Source organism: Ammodytes marinus, assembly GCF_949987685.1.
Source record: "Ammodytes marinus genome assembly, chromosome: 22".
NCBI lineage: Eukaryota > Metazoa > Chordata > Actinopteri > Uranoscopiformes > Ammodytidae > Ammodytes > Ammodytes marinus.
The window spans coordinates 14,298,625-14,325,432 of record NC_137226.1 but is presented as its reverse complement, the minus strand read 5'-3'; the positions used below and the strand labels follow the sequence as shown (position 1 = coordinate 14,325,432).

General features: G+C 43.2%; 1 protein-coding gene across 1 annotated transcript in view; it reads left to right on the top strand.

The window, feature by feature from the left end:
* Positions 1–389: 389 nt before the first annotated feature.
* The window catches only part of LOC307268783 (chemokine-like protein TAFA-5), a gene marked incomplete at both ends in the record, with an annotated part of 82,574 nt that continues 56,155 nt past the window's right edge, over positions 390–26,808 (top strand). The window contains one exon of the mRNA XM_080051529.1: positions 390–480. Coding sequence (XP_079907655.1) covers positions 390–480 — 91 coding nt within the window. The remainder of the gene's footprint in view (positions 481–26,808) is intronic.

Here is a 26,808-nt window from a genome sequence, read left to right as displayed (position 1 = left end):
TCATCAGAAGCAAGAAGTGGCAGCGAAAGGAGGAATATGCCAGCCTTTCAGACGGGGATTTGGGGTTAATCGCCACCGCCACTGTTTTTTGGAGCCACTCTCTCTGACGCACCGGTGGCAGGCAGCGGAGACGCAAAGGACTGGAGCGCATATTTTTTGTTTGGGGTTTGTCGCAAGGAATCCCAGACCTTTTTTTCTTTTTATCAACATCCAAAACCGGACTATCAAAGTGGGGGAAAGGATTTTGCGCTAAAAAAGGGGGGGATGAACGCTGAAGACATGAGTCAGTGCGGGGTGTCTGTGAGCTGAGGTGGAGAGTGTGTGTGTGTGTGTGTGTGTGTGTGTGTGTGTCTCGGTCCTAAAACCTTCCTTCCTATATACGCGCCAGGATGCAGCTGCTCAGAGTTGCGTGGGCACTGACCGGAGCGGCGGTCTGCTGCTTTCTCCTTCTCCTCATCCACTCTCGCCTGCTCATAGAAGGTAGGCTAATAAAAAAACGACACGCCACTTTTCTTTTTCTCTCCTTTCTCTCCACACTGTTTTAATGCACCTGTGCCTATATAGCGTGTAGTTTACACTACAAGTTTTCCCAGTACGATCATTCCAATGCCGAGTGTGTCAATTCACATGAACGCCTCGTTTCCTCTTTTAGTCGCTGCTGGTAAAACAATCCAATCAAAATGACGCTCAAGGAGATAACAGTCTGCATGGCCCATTGTATATAGCTGAGCCGCTCACACTCAATTGTCCTTTATCAACAAGTCATTCGTCACAAAAGGATCGATTGCTAGTGAATTGATTGATCCACGTTTGTTCATGCCATCGATAAAAATGCGTTCAAGCTGTGTCGGGGAAAAAAATGATCGGCAGCATTAAAGTCATGCAGCGCAGTTGCACTTGTTTCTATGGAATACTGATTTGCTGTAAACGTTTTCAATAGATGGCACTAGAGTCTAGCTTTGGGGTAACATTGAGGTCAAGCGGCTCTAATGTCGCTCCGTTTTTACCTTCTGATGTGTATTTTCGGGGGCCCACTTATGTTCAAGGATATACATTTCAAATACATAATTGCATGATTCGCAATGATGTCAATAGTGTGTCCACGTATGTATGTATGGATGAATGGATGGTACAGCCTGCGGACATGGCTGCATTGCACTGAAGCAAGTGGTGCAGCTGTTTTGTTTTTGTAGAGGGGGGGGGGGACAATAAATCAAGTTTAATTTGCTGCCATTCAACTTGGTGACTGATGTGAGATTTACTGACCCTAGCTGTAATCACAGACCCTTGCTGTGTGTGTGTGTGTGTGTGTGTGTGTGTGTGTGTGTGTGTGTGTGTGTGTGTGTGTGTGTGTGTGTGTGTGTGTGTGTGTGTGTGTGTGTGTGTGTGTGTGTGTGTGTGTGTGTGTGTGTGTGTGTGTGTGTGTGTGTGTGTGTGTGTGTGTGTGTGTGTGTGTGTGTGTGTGTGTGTGTGTGTGTGTGTGTGTGTGTGTGTGTGTGTGTGTGTGTGTGTGTGTGTGTGTGTGTGTGTGTGTGTGTGTGTGTGTGTGTGTGTGTGTGTTTGTGTGTGTCTGATTATCCCTTGTGACAGAATCATTAATTCCACCCACAATGTACTGTAGCGGCATAATAAATACAAATGTGTCCACCGGGGATGTCTTTCTGATACACGCAGAGGTTGAGTACACTTACTGCTCAAAACTCCTTATGAAAGTCAAATGGTTGGTGGAACCCAGGGATTTAACTGCACTGCATGAACCTGGCACAAAGACACACACAGACACACACACACAGACACACACACACAGACACACACACACACACACACACACACACACACACACACACACACACACACACACACACACACACACACACACACACACACACACAAGAGAAAACACAGCACTTAATATTCCCTTTTATACATGTACACCCCGCGGGCTAGCAGAGTGTGTTTGGCACTTTGGAACCCTGTCGTGGGATTCTTTCTCTCTTGTGTGGGTTTCTCACTCAGAGAAGCGTGGCTTGGAATGGCCTGCATGCCGTAGCCGCGCGCTCCCTGCCTCCGGCCCTTGCAAGTGGGCAAATATTCAGGTCAAGCAGTGGCAAACACACTGTCTCCTCACACACTGTGTTGGTGCTCCCATGACTACCGAGGGTTAGGTGAACGTCCATGCATACTAAAGAAGGGGACAGGGGAAGGGGAAGGGAGGTGATTGGTTGAGAGAGGAACTTGTCCGTCATCCAAAAAGGGGGGACAAGGGGAGTTGAGGACTTTTTTTTTGTACTGGCACTTGTCCCGAAGTCTTGCTTTAGTGTTTCAATGTACTGTGTCATACTGGCCTTTTCCATAGAGGTCACAAAGAGGATTGTGTGGGCACCTCACATTACACAAACAAAAAGTGTTGATCACGGCTGTGTTAAAGCTATAGTGCGTAACTTTTTCCATTTACACGAATGTCGGTTACATTCAAGCCATCGCCAAACGAGTTGACACAAAGTTGATTAAGGCTATAAACTCCACAAAACTCTCTCTGTATTTTCCAGTATGGCTGCATTTAGAAAACTTGTGTCGTCCCCCGACACTGGCGCAGGAGCTCAAGAAGTGCCCACAAATTGTTTCAGTTGTTGATACCGCTAAGAAAAAACCTGGACGTACAGCGGAAGGTATAAAATCCATGCACCATCATCGGACGCTCACCTCATGTAGATGCACGGACAGTGTTGTTGTAATTACTCAGAATTCCTCGTGGGGGGGGTGACAGAAGTTACGCACGATAGCTTTAATTTACCCCGGTGTGCTATCCTTTTCCACAGAGGTCACAAAGAGGATTGAGTGGCCACTTAACAATAGGCAAAAACGAAACAAAAAGTGCTGCTCATGGCTTTGTTAATGCGAGGGACTCTCGTTTTCGATTCAGGGCCATCAGCATTGTTGAAGCCTGTTGACTGGCAAGGCAATATTTTTGACCTTCGCCGCCCATGCACTTGTTTGTCTGTATCATGTTGTGCTTTCACACAGAGGTGTTTTTTTCCCTTAAGCCTGCATTTTTCCCCCCCTCTGCTCTCAAACTTGACACCAAATGGCTTTTAACTTTGGGCTGCCGGTCACTCTGTGGCACGCAGATGCAATAGTAGTTCATCTCGGTTTATAAGGTCCTTCCCTCTACATGGAAAGCACAAAGGACGATTGAGAATATGCTCACTTTATAGGCTACAAGAATAGCCAAGGTCAAAGCCAGCTGTAAGGGCTAATACGAACTGATAAAATGAATTCAAAGGACTGCATTAGTGACAGCCTATTGGGGGATGAGGATAATGAAAGACGTGTACAAGTGGCCCTCAAAAAGGACAAGACCCCCCTTTTAGTCTAGTCTCACGTAATTCCTTTAAAAAGAACATCAGGGTTGTGCAAAACACAAGCCCACTCCGATGTGAATTACACACACAGACGAAAAGGAAGAGGGGAAAACAGGATATGTAATTTTAGCCCCATCTTTATCATGCCACGCATTGATCGTCTGTATCTGTGTCTACACGCGTGTTGGTGTGTGTGTGTGTGTGTGTGTGTGTCATTGCTGATGATGCACATGTGAATGTACGTAGTATGTCATCTAGATATAGCCCTTTTGACAGCAATGAATGATGGGCTGCTAGCTAGCAAGAGATCCAGGATGGTTATCTTGGCAATGGTGAAGACCCCTAGTAAAAACAAAATGTCCCCTCTCTACCAGCAACGTTAGCCTGGTTAGACCAGTCTGAACTTGTGAGCTTCACATTAATTTCCCTCCCACAGATCAGTCTAGACTTTCTCCAATCTCAAATGACCGGGGCCAATCAGACCTAACGTTCATCCCTTAGTGGAAGGCAGCCCCTGATTGGTTCATGCAGTCGTCAATTTGGTAATTTTTTCGACCAGGCTCCTCCCCATGAAGATTCCAGACTAAATGAGACCGCTACCAACCCATTACATAATCGGACGCACCAGTTGTTGTATTTTTCCCAAAGTTTCACGCCTGGTTTGGGTCAGGCCTCTTGCGCAATAATGACATCTCATGCGATGAGAAATGAGTTGCGTTGAGAGAGGGTTGGATTGGGTTGGATTGGGTATGGAAACCTATTAAAACATTATGCATCGGGAATGTGGATGAATTTGGCACCATACATTTCTCACACTGTCCACTTCAATAATTCAGGCAACGGAGCAAATCCCATTTTGGCCGAGATATTTGTCACATGGCAATAGAGAGTCTGACAGGTTCATGGACCAGGCCTTGGTTACGGGAATCGACTAGGGACTACTACGGGAGGGGGGGGGGGGGGCAATTTTCACTGTTGGATAAGGTAAAAAAAATAATGAAGAGTTTAATTCCCGAAAAATGAGATAACCACATGTTACTTACAGTTAAAGAATATTTTTTCTAGCATGAAATTGAGGCACCCTGTGGGTTACAATTAAAGTTATGAAGAGCAGCGAGCATACAGTTCTCTATTAACACAGCGGTACAAATTGTGGAGTTATTTGAAAAATTAGAAGCCGGGAAAAATCCTGAGATTTATTGCTAATTTGTCAAGAATTTTATCTTCTTAAGTGCAGTAAATCATGAAGACATTTTTAAGACCCCGGCAGCTATTGAGGGGGGAAACAAATGGAACAATCTTGAATGATTGCTCTGTATCTGCTTTGTGATATACACGGCTCCATGGCTGAAGTAGTAATCCTTATCTGAGACAGAATGATCTGGGCTATTACCAATGAACATTGTGCGTAACAAAATCAATTCAAGTGCTTTGCGCCGCCGGCCCTTTTTAGGAACAAACACTTCACCAGCGTTTGAGAAAAACAGCATCCGAAAAGACAGATACCATTTGATTTTTTGAAAGTAGATTTTTTTTTCCGAATAACCCGTCACTTTAAGACATGTTGTGTTATGAAAGGAATCCCTGGTAAATCCCTCTGCTCAAGTCCCTTTTTAACTGGAACCATTTTGCCTGTAGACACCAATCGCTGTATCACACTTCAAAGGGAGGCACATCGCCTAAACTGGATCTCTGGCAAATGACAAGTCGGATGGGGAGGATACTACTGTCGCACATTTTCTTTTTATTTATTCATAAAGCCTTTTGTATCTGCTCACCCCCAGAGGCCTCTCTTAGCAACCTCAACCCCCCCCCCCCCCCCCCCCCCACCCAAACAAACTGGCCACCATGTCTGGCTGACAAAGGCAGCCATTGATCTTCAAGGTAAAAACCCACAGGGTGAGCCGCAATGGGAACAAATTGACAAAGATATGTGTATTCATGCACTGTTCCTGACAGCGGGTATATCCCCCCCAAATCGCTTTTCATTTACCCCTGACGGAAGCGCGGTCCTCGGGATCCTCTTTTTAAAAAACCAAGATATGGATTACGATGTCATTCTGTGGCGTGGCAGCTCTGCTCGGAGAATCCTTAGAGCAGATTGGGGTCAAGCAGTACCAAACGTCTGGTGTCATGCACATACAGTGTGTGGTAAGTGGAGAAAAGGAAGTCCTGTCACCTCTTTAAACATGACTTAAGGAAGCAGGGCCCCTCTTGTCTGCACTTCAAAGTAGCTCCAGTATTACATCATTTCTTTAGCGTAGGCTTTTGTCTCAAGAACACAGATTGAAAAGTTGTACACGACCTCCATGACCAGCGTTTCAGGCTTGTGCAGGCAGACATTGTACCTTCGCCCGTCACTCTAGATCTCATCACTTGGAACAATGCTTTGTCTAGTCACCTTTACAAAGCCCCTTAGGTCAAAGCTTAGATCATTGCAAGTAAAAAGGCCAGTGAACTATACAACGCAATGCCTCGAATGCTGCGTGCCCATTCGACCGACTGCCCCTCAAAATGTGACCCCATTGCCAATGACCATTATGTTGAAAGAGTGGTCTTGGAGGAATGGGATAAGTTGTCTACAACTACAAAATCCACGCCTGGCTCTATTTACCAGTGTTGTCAAACAGTGTACGGTTACGTAAGCTATACTGAAGGACTGCCATACAACTGTTGTTTATGTTGACAGTTGTTGGCGTTTTCCTCATTGCGCTATATACCATCTTGTTTTCTCTGTTTTTCTTTTTCATTTTGCAGACATATCAGTCCAACTCCTCGATTGCATTGTGCCATCTGTGTGAACGCTGCTTATTAGCCGTTGTGTCACTCGTTATGAAAAGCAACCCACCTCCATTTAAAAGATGTACACTGTTTAGTGTACAGTCAAGGCCAAGGTGAAACACGGTACACTACTGAGAGATACAGCAGCCGAGCTCATCCTTAAGTATTTCTTTCTTTTTTTCCGAGCATGTATTATTAATGGGCAGAAAGGAGGGGATTTTTAAAGAGAATTTAGCCCTGAAGCACAGCTGGCGGGCCGGGAGTGACGTAAAAGATAAAGTGAGTGTATTCAGTTTGCCGCAGTCATACTCCTTTAGCATACAAAAGCAATGTCACCATCACCGTGCTTTACTCGGCGAAATCCTTTAGCGGTGACAGATCTCTCACAGCAGTGGTAGATGCACACACATTGGGTTTAGTGGAGCATTCCCCTCCTGCATGTCATCTGCTGTGAACCGATTCAAATTAAGCACAATTTACCTTTTAATGGTCAGTATCAGCTCCAATCCATAAGGGTAATGCACAATAATCAATGGCTTAATTGATTCATTACTTAAAGGCTATGTTAATTAATTCACTTTGATGAATCAATCACAGTTGCGGGCATAGAGAATCCTGTGGTGGGTTTTCCAAGGTAATATAAGCCCCACTCCAAACGACCCTCTTGTGACTGGGGGCACTTTTTGTCTGTGTGTGTGTGTGTGTAATGTCCAATATTTACTCTGTTTTTCACAGTTCTTATTGATTGTGGGACAGTAAAAAAAAAAAAAAGTGTGCACTATTGCACCCCAGTTTTCTTAAAGTCCTATTGATTGTGTTTTTGGCAGTGCAGTGGGACAATAAAAGAAAGGCAGTGGTCGGAGTTGGACTCTAATGAAAAGCTGGGCGTGATGAACCTCTCCTCCGGGCTCCAGTTGTTGTTGTTGTTGTTGTTGTTGTTGTTGTTTATTACTGGAAGAAGCTCATTGGCCTTCGGAAAATAGTGATGTCACAAAGACATCGACCTAACATACTTCATCCCTGCCTCTTCTGACCATGAAGTGTCGTCCGAAAAATCCCCTGAGGTCCAGCCGAGACATAGAATTGAGCTACTCTGTTAAAAAGAAAGAAAAAAAAATCTCGAATCAGCAAGGACACATGCCATGCCACATCCTTGCTATCACATCAATGCAATACAGATGTCGGCGATAAAAATGTGAAAACACAGGCAGTAAATCGTGGCACAGATCAGCAGCAGAGCTATGGCACCAGCAGATTGCTCTTTTCTTTCTTGGATTGAAGATGTGAGAAGAAAAAAAGTGTAGTAAAGGATTGAGCGTTTTTAATAAAATGCAGCTGCATCTTTAATTAAAACCTGCATGCAGTCCGTTGCCAGGGACTGTGTTCTGGTCAGTACGATAGATAGAGCTGGGGCCGTATAAATTAGTCATAGCGCATGTATAGGAGATTGAGTGAAGGAGGAGGAGGAGGAGTGTTTGGCACACACACACACACACACACACACACACACACACACACACACACACACACACACACCGAGGAGTATAGGACAAGAAGAAGGAGGGCCAAGGAGTTTAGTTGGAGAGGTTAGAGACGTATAGCGAGGCCATTTGTCTATCGGGCTTGTCAGCTGGTGGTAGAAGGATCCCCCCAGATCAGCGTTTTCCTATATGAGGAAAAGGGCGGATTCCTTTCCACCATTCCTGCAACTCTAGCAACATGTCCGTCATGGCCCATCTCTCAAAGAGGGGATGGTACCACCCACCCCTCTTCCTCAGATGATCTAACCCAAGCTTTAGAGTATATTCATCAAGAGACACAGGCTTCAGATAGTGCTGATTTAAAGGAAACCGGGACAGACCGCGCCATCCATTCTATTCATAAGCTCAACTCTTCCCACACTATTGATTCAGGGACCAACAGGGGTGCTTGAGAGTGATACATTGACGCAGATTTGAGGAAATGACTGGTTAGAAGTGTGCGTACCCTTCCTGCCCTATCAATTTCCCCCGCTACTGTCATAGGTAGTGATGAGGTCATCCCCCCCCCGTGCAATCAATGGCCGTGTCTCTGTTCATTCTAGCTGATCAATAGCTACTTAAGAAGTTAGATCTGCCTTTTGTATACGTGAGATCACAGTCATTTGAATGGATTTTAGAAAACAAGGTCCTTTTCCGCCTTCACAAAAGCACCGGAGGGCCCTCTAAGGCCATTGTCGCCCACAGAAATGTGCCGTCTGTGATAACAGGCTTGGTCATGCTTTATGGATCCCGGTTGCATTTGCGACAGATATGCAGGTTTTAATCTTAAGCGTTGAGGTGGGCCATAGTGCTTTATATATTAGCTTTTTGGTGTCAAATAGGGGCAGAATATTACCGATTGCTACGCCTGCTCTGCCGAAACAAATTGCATTTCATTACTCTTTTAGAAAAATACTTAATGGAGGCTTTATCGATTTGGAACAAGGCCAGCTTTCTTGCTTTGTCTCGGCTTGTCAGATTGTGTCTGAAGCAATTTCATAAAGATCATTATTTTTCACTTCTCCGGGATGTCTCACAGCTAAACAAGATCCTCATTTTTCGCTCGTCTTTTTCGTTCCTGCCTTTTTTTTTTGTAGCGCTTATGGCGGGCAGCGCGGGCTCTTACGATCCAATTGAAAAATGAATTAGAATAGAATGACACATAATGAAAATCACCCCCCCGAAAAAAAAACCTCATTGGCACGTCACATCCCCTTAGCTTGTTGCACCCTTGAATAGATTGCTTGTGGGGTTTTAGCTATCCCTATTCTAACCATCCAACACATTGAGAGACAATGGGTTCAGCTCACTGTAAAGGACAAGCAGCCATAACATTATGGGTCATAACGAGAGGCGCCACTCGTTTATCTTGTAATGCCATTATAAGCCCCGCGGATGGGGAAAGGTGCTGACATGGATGTTAGTCATGCAACAAAGCGAGATATCTCAACCACGCCGGCTGCACTTATGGCCATCATCATGGACGTAATTGACATAGCTGGCAAAGCATTGCGGTGCGAAATTGTATGTAATCCAACAGGTTGGCTCACATGGCGCATGCCGGCATTCAAAATGGTTGCTTGCTTTATCTTGTTTACTCTCCCGCCGCCCCCCTTACCCACATTTTTGTCTAATGAAGTTGTGAAGCATCTTCAAAGCACAATCCGTGATCCGTGAAATTCAAAAAACCCTGAAGTGGAACCTGCCATCACTTCCCGGGCTGATTGATGGGTATTGTAGCAACTACATGCAACAGATAGACAGTAGTAACTCAAAGTAAGTTATGGGAGTTTTTAAGATGGTGTTATGCTGTGCCGAGGGAAAAAGACACTGCAATGATAATACCATGTCCCAAAACTGCAATGCAGATTTTTTTACGCCGTCATTTTCTTATCCTTTGATTTAAACCTCAGAATGCGGTGGATGTGTTGGTGAATGTGTAGAAAAAAGTTCAGGTTTGAGCAGAAACTCCTGTCATAGGGCTCACCCTCTCTCTCTCTATCTCTTTTCTCTGCACCTGTTGATAGACCCCCTATTTTACGGCTACATCGTCGCTACATATAGTTTTATGCTTTTGTTTACAGCTCGGTTGTCGCAACAGCACGGATAAGGGAGAAGAACAGATAAAGAAAGAAAGAAAGGAAAGAAGAGAAACTGCATGGTGATTCTGCTTCATCATAATCATTATGGCCCATTCCACATGGGGGGGGGGGGCTTCATTATTGTACCTGCAGGGACTGTTAAATCCTAACTCATGAATACAGAAAGCCTTCGACTTGGGGTGCGTTGCGTCTTTACAGGGCTGCTACTAGGGATTTTTTCAAAGCCACATTCTTCACTTAAAAATTACACGTATTGTACACCGCGCTGTGTAAACACTCATGTACAAGTTATGCCTTATTCGCTGTGCGGCCCAGCCCTATATGGTTTGCTAGCCTGTCTGTTTGAGCTCAAATAGAAAGTAATGTATATGGAGGCCAGGATGGGTCACAGCTTTTTTTCTAACCCAGTGTTTCATCATCTGAGAAGCAATGCATATTTTTCTGCATTGATGTGCATTGGCGCGATCTGACACATCTTCGTCTTTTTTTCCCCCCTTCATAACATTGACCTCTTCTCATCACACGGTGTACCCAATATTCCATACATCCATTCATTCATTTCAAGGCTTATTATTTGCAGAGTAAGGGCATGAATCAGACGTATACCCTGTGTAGCATTTCACCGCACAGTGTGAAACACACACAGACACACACACAAAAAATAGGTGGAAAAAGAGAATGGTATTTTAATAATGATATGTATTCAGCAAATGAAATATGCCAGGCTTGCACATTTGCCTTGCTGAACAGACAATAAATTATACCTAGTGCGCCGCCACACAAGCCCAAGGATAATACCACATCCAATGAGTTGAAGGGGAAATGGGGCTTGTGGGATGCGGGAAACAGAATGCTCTTGCTTAAATCAAATGGCGGGCAGAGGAAACATTGACACGTTGGGTCCTTGTTGTCGCAATTTACCTCCTTGCGCGTGTTTGCCAGCGGGCCTCGGAGCTCATCTGTACGGCGAGGTTGACGTGTAAACACACAGCCTCCCTCTCATTGCAGATAAACGGCCACAAATGTCTGTGCGGTGTATAGGGACAAATACTAATGCAGACATATGCATAGCACACACACACACACACACACACACACACACACACACACACACACACACACACACACACAATCCTGCAAATATATACTAGGGCTTGACAGAATGTCGGCACTATCTCATGTTAGCTTTTGTACAATGCAAAGCAAACTTCTGTGGCTCCAAGTCTTATTTAGCAATCAGACTGTGTGTGTGTGTGTGTGTTTAGGTGTGTGTGTGTGTGTGTGTGTGTGTGTTTAGGTGTGTGTGTGTGTGTGTGTGTGTGTGTGTGTGAGAGAGATAGAAGTTTCATTAAACATTCCAAAAACCCACCCTTCTTCTTGTTCTTCGAGACAGTGCATAAATGCTGCAAGCAAATGTAGATAGCGTGCACATGTGTTTGCATAAACAGCCACAAATGGTCACTTGCAAACACACACACACACACATACACGCACACACACAGAGTAATGCAGGCTCTAATGGCACTGAGAGGATGAAATATTGCTGCAGAGTCCACCTGAACACAGTCCACACACAGCAAAATCAACACACACACACACACACACACACACACACTTAACACTCTCACATTGAGGGGATCTCCGATGCAATCTTGTCAGCGATGGAGATACGTGTGGACAGCAAAAAAAAAGCATCTGCTTCCACTTGTACCATGTCAGCAGCTTTGATAACCTGACACAGAACATGCATACAAACACGCCACAGCCACGGAACGTTAGCGTCATCTGTCATTGGCTGTCCGCACATTGACAGACACAGTATGCACATGCTGGTTATCATCTTAAGACTTGACACAATCTCGCACACGCCAAGCACACGCAGAGCACACAGCCTGTCTGACATGCAGGAGGTGTGTGTGGGGGGGGGGGGGGGCAGGCAGAAAAGGCTATAGTCAAAACCAATGACATTTCGCCCCCTAATAGCCTCTGATAGGTAAACAGAGCACAGCCAACCACCTGCCTTTTGGCCCAGGTAGAAGCACTTGGGGCAAATTGCCTCCTTAATTGATGGACTTGAACTGGTTGCTGTTTGTGTGTGCTATAGCTTGTGTGTGTGTGCAATACAGTACGTCTGTGACTACAGGGTCTTTTTTGTGCATTTGGCTATGGGAGCGGTAATAGTGGGAAAGAGAAATCTGTCAGCCTGTAATGAAATAATTGGCACAAATGGTTACACATGCAGGACCCCCCCCCTCCACACACACAAACACACACACACACACACACACCCCTTGCACACACACACACACACACATGCATACAATTGCACTTTCCTGTGCATGTCAATACACACACATGCACAGATTTACCATCACAGATTGTCACTGTCTTGGGCACACACACACACACACACACACACACACACACACACACACACACACACACACACACACACACACACACACACACACACAGCTCCAAGTACAGATAAAAGCCTAGTGATGGAGCCTGATGCACCATTTCCTCTGGTTGTAGCTACACATGATCTAACCCAGTGACTGAATATGGACAGACTGTGACAGCAAATGAGGCGGAAAGGAGCAGACGGATGAAATGACGAGATGGGGAGAGACGGAAATGACACTATGTGAATATATATATATATATATATATATATATATATATATATATATATATATATATCTACTGTATCTACGTACTGTGTGAGAGGAGTAAAGAAAGAAGTGCATGGAAGAATGAGTAAGAAGGGTAGGATGGTGACAGAGACTCAAGAAGAGGAGAGAGAGAGAGAGAGAGAGAGAGAGAGAGTCACAGGTTGTTGCCAATGGGTTGCCTCCTGAAATAAATTATTTTACCATGGCAACTCAGGTCACGGCAGACAAGGATTGGTTGTGCTAGTAACCTGCACTAGCGCTGAGAGAGAGAGAGAGAGAGAGAGAGAGAGAGAGAGAGAGAGAGAGAGAGAGAGAGAGAGAGAGAGAGAGAGAGAGAGAGAGAGAGAGAGAGAGAGAGAGAGAGAGAGAGAGATTCTGTGTTCAGTTTCTATTTCCGCATAAGGTTTGGTTGAAGTGCAAAGTCTAGGATTAACTACTATACTGTACTTTTATCAGACGGATGAGAACCCAGATTATTAGTCAAACGGCTGTCATTTCCTTTGTGCAAAGAGTTATTCAGTACTTAAGATGATTATCGCTGTCAGTGCTTTGAGAATGACATGGCAGGGGTCATGGGTTTTTGTCTATTTGATATGATAATGTGCTCAGACTCAAAAGTACTGCCAACCAAGAGTCTAACTCTTCACTCCCAAAATGTCCAAAAAACTAAAAGTTTGACTTTAGTATAGGCTTATATAAAAAAAGATAAAAAAAATTCCCTTTGCCTCTTTGCCTTACCATTAAAAATATATTTTACTAAAGTTAAAGTATTAGTTATGCAATATTAAAGCGGCTACGAGTAACATTTAAATATCTTTTAAACAGCCTCATGTTTCCTCTGATAATCATAAATTACCTTTAACAGCAAACGAGACCATCAGTGCAAAGAAAGACGTTTTTAAATAGTTTTTATTACTGCTTTTGGTCTGGTCGCACACCCAGTCCGATTTTCAGTTCGTTCATGCAGGCTCTATGGTCACATATCCGTATTGGTCGCAGATTTCAGTGTGGCGCAGCAACGTGATTTGAGAAGCCTATCCCTCCAGGTGAGGGAAGGGGAGCGGGAGCCTTGTTTGAGACAGTTATTTGTCATCATAATGACTGATAACGGGGCTGAACCATCAAAGAAAAAAAAGAGAATGCAATGAAGAAAAGCTAAAAGGGAGAGTGATATAGGCTATGGGCGGGACGAGGGCGTTGCTAAGCAACGTGTATACAATTTCACGAGAGCGAAACTATACTGCAGTGTTTACTCCTAAATGAAGGAGCGGTTGGTACTAACACAAAGTTTGATTTGCTTCACCATCATCAGATAACCATTATCTGAAATAGTCATTATTTACATCAACAACACAAACACATTACCTCATCGTGATCCATACTAACTGCCGTCTCTCGTTCATTCGCTTTCTGTGAGGACACATAATATTTCAGCTCCGTAAGAGAGAGTAGTTAGGTGACACTGCTGCATCAACTCATTGCAATCAGGTGTGTGTGGCAGTGACTGGCATTAGTTGATGCAGTGTCAAAACCACTCTCACGGAGCCGAAAAGAGTCCTCACACTTTCAACACACGGACATGCACTATATTGCGCCCTTCTCAGTTCACACTCGCACGCCTGGCACGTGCTAGAAAACAGCTTTTCGACAGCGGGCGTCGTATAAATGCTACCACTTTTGTCCAAAGGGGACGCCAACGTGCCATCTTACGCGTAGTGGCTTTAAAATACTCTATTACAAATACAAGTCAGGCATTGCAGATGCCACTTATAAATTTACTTCAGTTATATTAAAGGCATTTTAAGTAAAACTCATTATTGAGAATATGGCCCATGTGCTTGTTGTGCTTTTTTATAAGATAATAACAAATAATAATATAAGATTATAACAACATATGCATTACTGTGTATGTAGTATTTTAATGGTGTAATTGATTGAACAGTCTTGATTCTTGAAGAGCTTAACCTAATACTGTGCCTCACATTTTATTATCATCATATGGTTTGACTATAAAGCTTTAATCTGTAAAGTAGCTAGTGAAATAACTAAACTGTCAAATGGACTTGGCTGGGTAAAAAGTGCAATATTTATCTATCTCAAATGTGGTGGAGAACACATTAAATGGAAATATCAAAGTGTACAAGTAGCTGACATCTATACTTAGAGAACAGCCAATCCAAATGGAGAAGCAATGATTATGCAACAAGCAGTAAATGTTTAGCTTTGATGCTGATGTATTGGGGGTTTTCCAGTCCACACAAAATTTCAAAATAAAACAATTTATTATATATTTAAAATAATACATCTTTATCAATAGGTGTCTTGAATGGGATCTTATATTGATCTGTTCCGGGTAATAAATCCATCCAGGTCAAATAGCCATTGGTCTTTATGCCATTGTGATCCGGACTGTTGAATGTACTGAGCTCCTGCTACGTGTATGGCAAAAAATATTGGATTCTGCTGTAAGGTGAAATATATTAATAATGCATTGTTGGCACCCCTCTCTCTCTCTCTCTCTCTCTCTCTCTCTCTCTCTCTCTCTCTCTGTGCATTTCTACCAGTCTCTTTCCCATCATATGAAAACCATAATGAGACTAAAGTGAAGCCAAGTCTATGATGAAAGATGAGCTGTACATTTTGATTGGTTATGGAAGCATTATTTTGAATGTACTTGTCATTTTGGCTTTATTAATTTAGTTTGATAGAGTTGTTTATTCATTGATCTGTGGCTTGGGTTCTGTTATTAAGATTTTCCTTATGACTGATTAAGATTGCTCTGCTTAACTTGCTGTGCTTTCAAGGCTCATATACACATAGTTGCCTCCATTCCTTCTCATTCAAACTGCTCTTGCATTTTCCAGTGCGTGAGTATATGCAGCAGTTTGGTCGCATTCGACGTCCTCAGAATAGCTCTGTAATGGCGCTGTGCAAGTACATGTGTCTTGTAGCGTAGCATAGCTCCCTGGAATTGCAAGGAGAGAGAGAGAGAGAGTGTGTGTGTGTGTGTGTGTGTGTGTGTGTGTGTGTGTGTGTGTGTGTGTCTAAAAAGTGTGATAGATGCAGATGTAAGGGATGCTGCGCCGGTGAAAGCCTCCACGGGGGGCTGTATACGGTTCTGTTATGTGTGTGTGTGTGTGTTTGTGTGTGTGTGTGTGTGTGTGTGTGTGTGTGTGTGTGTGTGTGTGTGTGTGTGTGTGTGTGTGTGTGTGTGTGTGTGTGTGTGTGTGTGTGTGTGTGTGTGTGTGTGTGTGTGTGTGTGTGTGTGTGTGTGTGTGCATGCAGGCAGGCAGGTGCCTCCCTTCCCTGCTTCCTACTGCATACGTGCGCATGTATGCCAATTGTGTGTCATTACAAGCTGTGTGTGTGTGTGTGTGTGTGTGTGTGTGTGTGTGTGTGTGTGTGTGTGTGTGTGTGTGTGTGTGCGAGACATAGAGAGAGCTTCAGAGCCCCGCAACACAGCCAGTCAATAATTAGCACAGACAGCAGGCGGAGGGCGATGAGAGGGAGAACAAGAGGGAAAACAAGACGGAAAATAAGTGAAAGAAAAATCTAAAATAATAAGAGCATGCAAGTGTGTAGCTGAATCCCCTGCTCATACGCCCACCCCCTGGTTACCGTGGAAAAGCCTGATAAGGATGTTTCCTCTTATTCTGCTAACAGGGCGCTGCATTGGTAGACAGAGCCTGAATACCAATTACACTGCTGCCCGGGCACCTCCTCCTTCCACTGGAGATAGAGAGAGAGAGAGAGAGAGAGAGAGAGAGACAGACAGAAATAAGGGTTGTGTGAGAGCAAGACAGAGAGAGGTTTTGGAGAGGGGCGAGATGAATGCAAGGACATAGCAGGGGCACAGAGCCCTTAAATGACGACAAATGGGAGTGGGTATAAGGGAAGGGAAGAGAGAAGGGCTCAGTATAAAGGACTGTGTGTGTCTTTTGGGGCACAGTGGGTGAAGAGGAAGGACAGATAAAGGAGGGGAAAAAAGGAGGGGTTGTGAGACAGTGTGTTAGAGTTTTGAGAGCAGCAGTAAACAACCGTCGCTTAAAGCTACAGTGGGGAACTTTTTCATATGAATGAATGTCGGCAAACGAGTTGATGTAAAGATGATAAAGCCTATCAGCTCCACTAAACTCCCTATGTGTTTCTCAGTATGGCAGTGTTTACAAACTGGTGTCCACCTCCCGACACTGGCACAGGAGCTTGGCAAAATCCCAAGAAAGTGGTTGATTCTACTGCTAAGAAAAAACCTGGGCGTACAGCAAAAGGTATAACATCCATGCGCGATCACCAATGGCTTACCTCATGTAGATGTGCAGACAGTGTTGTTGTTATGACTCAGAATCCCTCATGGGGGACGAAATAAGTTACACACTATAGCTTTAACCCTAACAAAAACGTTTATTCTTTGAGGTGATCAAGGCAGTATAGCAATGTATACCACCCCAAACCTGTCCTTTACATTCTGGTACCATTTACATTTTTCCTCAAAACGACGTCTCACCATCGCCTTGTATTAAAATGGGAAGGCCTCGATGATAGCTCTGCTATGGAAGAAGCCAATGAATAATTTATCGTCTGCGCCGCGCTGCAGTGAGCCCATAGTCTCCCCTTTTTATTTTTTTTAAGCACAGTGCTCTGTCTGTGCTCCGACTCTCGCCCCTGGCTTTATTACTAATGCACACACATGTGGACATGCATACGCAAACACGCTCAGCCATGAAGACCTCCCACTGCATACTTGACATGCTTTGCGTGCCCTATTGCCCGTTTGGTTAGGCAAACTACTGTCGCTACAGTAAGCAATCAGCAGACTGTGTTGTGTTGTTGGGAGGAGAATTAGGGTTGAGAGTTGACTTATGGATACATATATACTGTATAAGGAGCTAGTGAACTTGTTTACAGCACTGCTATTCTGACACTACATACAATGCCGTCCCATATCTCTCTTTCCTCTCTCATGCTACCTTTTCTTGGGAGCAGCATTTTTTTTTGTTCCTTTTTGTTTGTTTGTTTAGTGTTGTTTTATTTATAGCAGGAGTCACTTGCCAGGTAGTACTTTGTGACTGTAACAAAGACTGTGTGTGTGTGTGTGTGTGTGTGTGTGTGTGTGTGTGTGTGTGTGTGTGTGTGTGTGTGTGTGTGTGTGTGTGTGTGTGTGTGTGTGTGTGTGTGTGTGTGTGTGTGTGTGTGTGTGTGTGTGTGTGTGTGTGTGTGTGTGTGTGTGTGTGTGTGTGTGTGTGTGTGCAACAACTTTACGTAACCATGGGCTCATCCAGTTATTGTCGCTTTGTGTCTGCGTGTGCATCTGTGTGTGTGTGTGTGTGTGTAGGGGGCAAGCAGCTCTTTACTGCATTGTTAGTCATTGTCCTCCATGTAGTTCACTGTGCACTAAGCACTTGATGTTTTGTTGAATTACATTATTCATTTTCTGCAATATAGGGCAGATTTGCACGGTGACTTCATATCTACGTGTGGGATTAAGTTGAACACTTTGTCAATGCAGGACTGCGCCTATAGCTAAGCTTATTGTATTGTATACATTGTCCATGCAATACTAATACAAAAGTATGCTGTGTTACACTTACACTTTTATTTTTTTTATGAAGAAATTAATGAATGAATTCCCAAACCCTACTTAAAATCATTCTATAATACTATCTGGATCGTGTTTGTATCTTTACCACAAAAAGCACTGTCTCTTTTTTGACTTAATTCATCTTTTTACAACAACTTTAACTGTAAATGACCCGAAAACAAGCATACAGTTTTGGCCCTTTTTTTGGCCCTGAGCAGTGTCTGCAGGTACCAATTAGATGTTTGTCAGCGTGTATTGAGCCCCCGAGGCGAATCCGAGGGCAATTTTAAGCCCGGAAGCATTCCCCAGCGATATTTGCTGTCGCTCATTAAGCTCAATGCTCTGAGTGCCCCGTGGTGGCTGGACACTAAGAGAACAATGTTTAGTGAGGCTTTAGTAACACAATCAAACTGAAGGAAATTGAAGTATGGGGGATACAGATTGGATTTGGGGGACCTGCCCCTTGCCCATTAGAAATGATGCCCTTGTCAGTCATTATGGTGAAGACTTTTAAACTATAGACCATGCTGCTATTAATAATAAGTTTAACGATTAAATATACATGGCTAAGGTCAGTGCACTCCATACATTTATGATCGAACACGGCTACACAGGCACGTATCATTGTCAATAAAACCACTCATTGATCCACAGTGCAGTGGGGCCAGTTTCCGTTGGAAGTAATGTTAGCTGCTAATGCAAGCATTTTTAGCGTTGGATAAAAATGAGTTATGAGTTGGTTCCGGCGTTCTTAAAGATATTTTTAGAAAAGACAGTTCTGTGAAGAAAAAAAAACAGTATCTTAGAGACTAATGTATGTGCTACATAACCTAATATCTGGTTGCATGCATGCTTCTAGCAGAAGTTACTTTGTATAGCTGCCATGTTTGATCGGCAGGCTTTGAAAAAATTATATATTTTTCAAAGTCAAATTTGAATTCCTCTGCCATTTCTGGAGGAGGGTCATGAGTAATATCGTTTGTGCTGTGACTCACAAGCAGTAGGAATTAAGTTTTTTTTCTAATTTTTTTCTGACAAGCAGTGGTGGGAGTTTAATTAGCTCTGTCACATTTTGCAGTGATTTCTTTTTAGTGCGGCCCTGTTGAGAACATCCATATGCATAACCTTAATTTTTAGCTCGGAGGTGGAAGTGAATTATAATTACTATTATTGCATATCTGTCACAGCGCAGGTAACTTTGCCACATAATTCTCAAGCTTAAATTAGCATTTTGTTTTATTTTTAAGTGACCCAGCCGCTCACCGCTGTAGGCCTAATGCTTTTCACATATTTTCCGGTAACTGCGGCATTTTGGCTTCCCTGAAATCTAAAAAAACTGTTCACAACATTGAGCCTTCTCAATGAAAAAAATTTAAATTGTATCCTGCAGGTTCTGGCATGGTGTCCTTGCCAATCTGCACCTACAGTATTTCTTGCTTGGGGAATGTACCAAACTATTTCAGTACTCTTTATACAGTATGCATCACTTCATCTCCTTCTTGCTGGCTTTCCCTGCGCCCGAGGCAAGAGATTGTGATATCTCTCGCAAACCAGCGGGGGTGGGCAGTGAGGTGCGTTATCACCGCTGACACACTTTAAGAGGCACCACGCGCGCACAAATGACGCACAAATGAGACACACACACACACACACACACACACACACACACACATACACACACACACACACATACACATACACACACACACACACACACACACACACAGACACACACATGCAGGTGCCGCTTTGCACAGATAAAATAAGAGCAAAAGGGATCCTGACACTCTCCTGCTTGGTGTGTACCCCCAGGGGCAAAGGAGGAGAAACAAAAAAAACACACTGGAAAAATGACAGAGGATGCCATTTCCTGTTTTTTACCACTTGGTCGGTTCAGCTCTATTTGGTTTTGTTTCATTCAATTTGAAAGGTGGAGTCAGTGATTCTGGAGAACGCTTGTAGTCCAAATCACTTCTTGTCAAAATCAGTGAATATCTCCTCACAATCCGCTACCTGTCCATGATGGGTGTGCGCTGAAAAAAATACGTTGTTAATACACAGCCTGTGCAGTGTAAACAGGCATTTAAACAAAGGGTAAGCAAAGAGTGTGTAAACAAAGGGGGCCCACTGATGCTAACAACATGCCCGTTTACAGAGCATAGGCTGTGTATTAACACTGATTTTTTTTTTTCTTCAGTGCACATCCAGTACATACAGGTACACTACTCTTTTGAAATATTTAATTGAAGCTTTCAACAGAACAGTCATGGCTAGTCATCTGCATGCCCTTGCACGACAAACAACATGTTCTATCGTGAGCCCATCCTACCCAGGTTATCTCCTCCCTTATCATTATCTCCCCGCACCAGCTCATAAATCTGCCACGCTGATAGTGCCGCCCCAGCGTCCTCCTAATGCATATTCATACCGCCAACGCCCTAAATATTCATGAGCAAACGTCTGGCCAAACAGCTTTCCCATCGCCGGAATAGTGAAATATAAGACACACTTTGCCTTTTTATGTGCTTGTTTTTCGCTGATGTTTTGTGGGCGATGGGTGGGTAGGGTAGGGTAGGGTAGGGTAGGGTGGGGGTATGCTTCTGGAGGAGGTTGATGTATTTGCATGTCTCCGGGAGAATTATGGCTGCTAGAAGTTTTGCCTCCCCAACTATTGTGACGTTTTTTTTTTTCGCCGAGGTATATCTCCCACTTGAGTTTTTTTCCCCCCCTTCCTCTCCAAATTGTCCAGGGGCAGGGTAGTTGAAGGTGAAAAATGAGCAGAGTAACAACTTTTGATAGGTTTATATTGCGGAGATGGCGCCCATACATCACGGTTACGGGCAATAAATGACATATCGCGCATGCAAATTAGAGATGCATCACTACCACCTTTTTTTTTCTTTCATTACAACCAAAACAAAACCGTAAACTGAATGTTTTTTTTCATAAGTTGAACCCATACCGAGATGGCTTTTTTTTTCCAGAGTTTGTATTGGCCGGGGTTGCGTTAGCTGTAAACCAAATTTACGCTCTCTCCCACTTGGAGGTCTATAACCTCTCTTTGATGCTGTCTGTCACCCGCTCTTGTTTATGTGCATTCCGATTGCCAGAGGCTCTCCATCACATTTATTTATCGCCCGATCAAAAGTAAAGTAGGCATTGACCCTTCTCTGAGACCCCTTCTCTCTCTGCTGATTCTCTTGTCGACAATGGAAATTAGATTGCGCTCGGGAAATGTCATCAGATCAAGAGGAAGAAAAAAAAAGACGGGGTGAAAGTGTGTTTTTTCTATTATTTATTCACTTCAGTTATTCTCCGCTTGAATAAGTAGATTTTGCAGATTGATGGCAGACGTGTGGAATGGCAGATGAGGAATGCCTGGGTTGTCATACATAGGACGGGGCTGTCAGAATCCTGTCATTTTTTCATTAGTTACAAATGTTTGCTATATGGCATATCTGCACAAATACACCTCACAGTCGCATACAGACATGTAAAAAGGCACACGGTCACTCGGGAGGTAAAGCTGGTTGTCTACTGATAACAAGGCTGATGGTCCCATACCCACCGCCTCCCTATCCATATATGGAAGTGCCCTTGGGCAAAACATTGAACCTTATTTTTTCCCCTATGAAAAGGCTAATGTCTGTATGGCAGTTGCTGCTTTCTGTGTGGGCGTGTGTGAGCAGCAAACAAGACATTTGTAAAGATGTTTTTATAAAAGCTTCATGTATTTCACATTATGCCTATAGTGATCAGAACAAGAACATTTTGCCACCTATGTGTTGCCAAGGGAGCTGACTCAGAACAAATCAGATTGGCTTCGGGCTGTTGTAGTCCTCGGTGAGACATCAAAAACTACAAAAAAATAATGTCTCCTGTCTTTTATTTAACATCCAAACTTGGACTCCGGCTCTTCCTCTTCTCGGTTCCAACACAGAGGGGGACGGTCACATCCTGGAAAATTGATAAATGAGATGCCTTTTAGCAAAAAACCTGATGAGTCAAGCTTGGCTGAACAACGCGGCTGGGCTTATGAGATTGGGCTAACTGCTAAATAACCCAATTATATACGGCTGTGCAGGAAAAATAAATAAATAAATACATAAACAAAAACAAGGGGCCTTGAGGGAATTCCTTTATTAATGTCCTCTTCTTCTTGCCCTGCTGATGTTTAATACGGCGTGAGTTTCCCCATTGCTTACACTTTCATTTTAACCACAGCCTCCGACATGGAGCAGTAATACTACGAACCACGCGATAATTTACAATGTTAATGATTCATTGAGTATAATTACAGTACTGTCACACATTTGAATAGAAAACAGTGCACCTACTACGAGGCACTAATTAAGCCTTAAGTGACGTCGAATCCACAAGGAGTTCTGCTTGAAGAACTGCAGCACAGGTAGCAACTCCATCCTGCAGCTTGTGTATATCATTTTAGGCTATTAATACCCCAGTGGTGGTACTGTGATAGTGTCTATCTGTGAAGATTGATCGTTTATGGTATGTGCCGTAAAGGTACACGATCCCAGTTTCATATCTGAATTGAACACATGTACTGTACGTACGAGCAGCATTTTGTGACATCACAAATATAGGTTGAACTATCCACTGTGATTTAAGGCAAAGTTCTTTATTTTCTTAGAACACGTGAGGTGGGGGACCTTTAAATGTGTACTGCCATGTGTATTGTCTATCAACATCTGTAAAGTGCAATGCGAATGTAGTCAAGTTCTGACTGTGCTACGGTTTCTTCTGAAGGTGTAATTGAAAAGAATACGAGTAATCTAAAAATGTATTGTTCCCAAGGTATTCTTAGGGCATTCATTGCTTTTTTTTTAAACGTTCAAGCTAGAACATTAAAGCATATGCCTTTAAACTCTGAGCTATTATTATATTCTTTATTAAAAACTTGTAAGAAGTAGTTTGGAAAATAGTCTTTTGGTTATGGTTTTTATACTTTAAATACTGCATCATATTGATTGTATCTGTCTGGCTTGTATCCACGTTAACTTAGCTCTGGCTCCAATTACGAGACCCCCTCTAGAGAACAATCCGAGGTCAGGTAGGAGATCATTAAGTGTACAGTAGCTGATGCCAGGATGAAATGTGACCTTCCTGTTAAGAAAAAACACCTTGACAGTCACTGTCAACACTAGGCAACAATGGTCCAATGTTATTATTGCAGCCCCTCTTCTTGGAATGAAAACACAGGACTGTTGCGCTATCATGACAACATGGTGACATTTTGTTGTCTTAAACCATTTTAAAGGTACAGTTCTGTATTTTTTGAAGTGGGGTTGTATGAGGTATTAATGCATATGAAGTCTGTTACCTTGTCGAGATGGCTATCAGTGCAGTCAGTATAATGAGTTTAGGGGGGGGGGGGTTGTATGCATATCAGCAGTGAAAAAATCCTACATACAATAGAACAGATATTTATCAGGTATTCATAGGAAAGCTTTTATTTATATGGGGAACAACAGTACAATGCTGACTTCCGCTACACAACGTCTCCCCCAAACTCCTTACAGTGACTGTATTGACCGCCATCTTTATATGGTAACAGACTAACTATGCATTAGTACCTCATACAACCCCACTTCAAAAACACTGAACTTTTCCTTTAAAAGTATTGTTTTATGTCTGGTTCGGTTGGTGAGCCAAAGATATAAAGATAAAGATACATTCTATTCTATTCTATTCTATTCTATTCTATTCTATTCTATTCTATTCAAATTTCCCACATCCCAAATCGCTCATCTTCCCCTCACATGGCATCCTACCCGGCAGCCATCAAATCATTCATCTGGTGTCATTTGAAATTGAGCAAAAAAAATCAGAGGGGACAAATATCTTTTTCTTCAATCAGATTGCATTCCTGATTGTGGGTAATTCAGTATCTCTAACAAGCCAAACAGTCGCTGACATGCCATACTCTGAATGGAACGTTGCATGTGCGAGTGTGTGTGTACCCAAGAATGAAAGCCAGCCTTTAACAATGGTCAGGGATGAGATGAGCCGTGTGCTCCATACTTGGCGCGTTTGTCTCGTTGTCAGTCAGTCAGTCAGGGGCATTATTGCACTGATTAGGAAGAGAAGCCCTTTTTGTTCAGACCAGAGAATCATGTCTGTCTAGCTCATCAGGGGGAAAAGAGAAGTAATGACTGATGAATCTGGCTGGGGGATAAAAACTAAGGTCATGGCACAAACCATGCAGTGTACTGATTTTCTTTCCATCTTTTGTATTTATCTTTCAAGCTGCCTTTGCTCTCCTTCTGTCTCTCATTTTCTCCCACCATATTTTTTTTCTTCCCTCCCTTTGCCCGAGTCAGTATGTCCATCAATTCTCTTGTTCCACGACTCTACGGCACACATTGCCAACTTTGAAGTCTGAATGGAGTGACAGCCCCATTTTCATAGCCGTCTGCCTGGCTTTTTAGTTGGGCGCCTTGACTTTAGCACGATGGTAATTGGGCGAGCTTGCTAACCAGGCACGGCATTGGGATTCTAAGGCTATTTTTTTCCCTCCAGCAGCAAGCAGTTTAAAGCATCTGATTGACTGACTGTTCACTTAATCCAGCACCCAACCCTTAGTTTGCATCCTTGCTTCTAGCTTTCCACTCTAGCTAAGCACATGTGCAGTTAACGGTGATAAAAGGGGCCCGTTCGTCAATTGCTAAATTCTCAGTAGCTGATGTCAGATGGAGGAGTAGCCAAAAGCAGGCTTCTCAATTCTATCCAGCGATTGTTGAGTGCCTGAAATGATCACATGAATCCAAATGACCTGCTTTGCGGTGTAGAACTAGCTAGTCCTCATACAGTAGGCCTATAATAAGTGCAATAAGAAGACATGTCATCACAATTCATTTTAACATGGCTATTTATCTTATCTTATCTACTTTTATTTTCAAGTGGTGTGTTTTTCACCTTTAGCATTGGGATGAGGATTTACCAATTTTGTTTGGCACACACACAGCTAATGCTAACTAGCAGTGGAGTTCATTCTTCCCTATAAAAGCTGGACAGAGTTGCTAAAGCTATCCTAAACTTTGATAGCATCCCAGGAGCAGCTTCCAAACTACACACACAGTGGATGTGAGTAAGACAGACATGCTAACACATGTTGCAGCTATTGTAAAAGCAGATAGGCTACCCATATTAATTAATCACACATCTGCTCATTTTGCTGTGTGTCACGACATGCCAGATCCCTGTTTAATTAGGTCACGATGATCACTTCAAAAATGGCAGGCTCTTCAAAAAAACGTGATGCAACAATGAGCTTCACCTGGTCAGTTGTTTCCTTCCATTATCAATGCAGGGCCACACTCTGGAAATCGGTTGGCCTGATAAGCAGCCAAGAGGACCAGACCCATCAGCTAGAGTGCTGCTTCTGATGGCTCGCGTCGCTCAGTTTTCATCTCCTGTGTCCCGAGGTTGTGCTTACAGACTCTTTTTTTCTCCCTCTTGGACACAACAAAAAATTAACTTTGTGCCTGGTGTGGCTTGCCAAGTCCTTTGCACTGCTGTAGACAATGTTCTGGCAGCGTTTACCCAAAGCAATTGAGTATCTCCTTCCTGTGTTTGTTTTGGTGACCATTTTGAATGTAGAACTGTCCGGCATTGTTTTGTTTGTTTTAATTGTAAAAGGACGGGAGCACTCTGTCATTGACTGTGTAGATCCACTTTAATGTAGAGCTCCACTACCTGTCTTTTCTGAGACTGCAGTTACGGAGAAGTAAATTACGGTGGCACTTGCATCCATAATGGCTGCAGGAGCTGTTTACTTCTTTGTGGGCTAAGGCGTACGAGGGTTGCCTCTCTGTATATTGACTCTCTACCCTTTAAATAATTTAACACTTAAGAACCGTGATCCTCTCCCCTTGCCTGCTTGAACTGCTTTTTCACATACGCTTCATGCACATTGAAAAGGCAATGGGACATAAATAGCCTTCGACAATACAATAACTTGAATTGTAATAATTCTATGTTTTTCAACTTGCTTCATCTCAAAGTAGAAATATACAGATAGAAAAGTGAACAAGGCTCCTTCGCCCAATGAATTGCTGAGTTAAACAGTTAATGGGATTTTGCCACCTCTACATACAAAGCAGCTAAAAAAATAAAGAGCTACCTGTAAGATGGAAGAAATTAAATAGGCTAGAGCAGAGAGAACTGAAGCAGCGGTTACAAAACACCTTTTTATCTTTTTGCCGCTCACTCTAAAATACAAGGTCGGACGCACCGAGGCAGGCTTTTCACAGCAGGTGGTGATTTTTTTTTTGTCTGTCAAATTTAAATCCTTTTTTTAGATCCCCATTATGAAAGACGGCAGACACTCTTACAACATCAATATTGAGAGGAACAGACTGATTTGTGCAATTCTAAGACACTTCCCCCTATAACTCCCAAAGGCTTAAGAAAAAAAACTCCCACACCCCAGCCCCGTCCTATGTATGGTGGATGATGAGATTTCAGGAGTGTGGAAAGGGCAATAAGACCATCACTAAATCTGCATAAAGGAAGCGCTTTATTGCTAAAGATAACTGTAACTACAGCCCAACCCCAAACCACACCACTCATGTTATTATAAATGCAGTCTGCAAAGTTTCCCCTTTGGCTTATAAAAATAAAATGTATCATGCTCTGATTGACATGTACTTAAAAATACACAGTGACAGTACCTTAAAGGAGAAGCTATGACAGTTCGGTGTCTGTTATTTTGCCTTAAAGCTATGGTGCGTATCTTCTGTTGCCACCATGACTAATTCTGAGTAATTA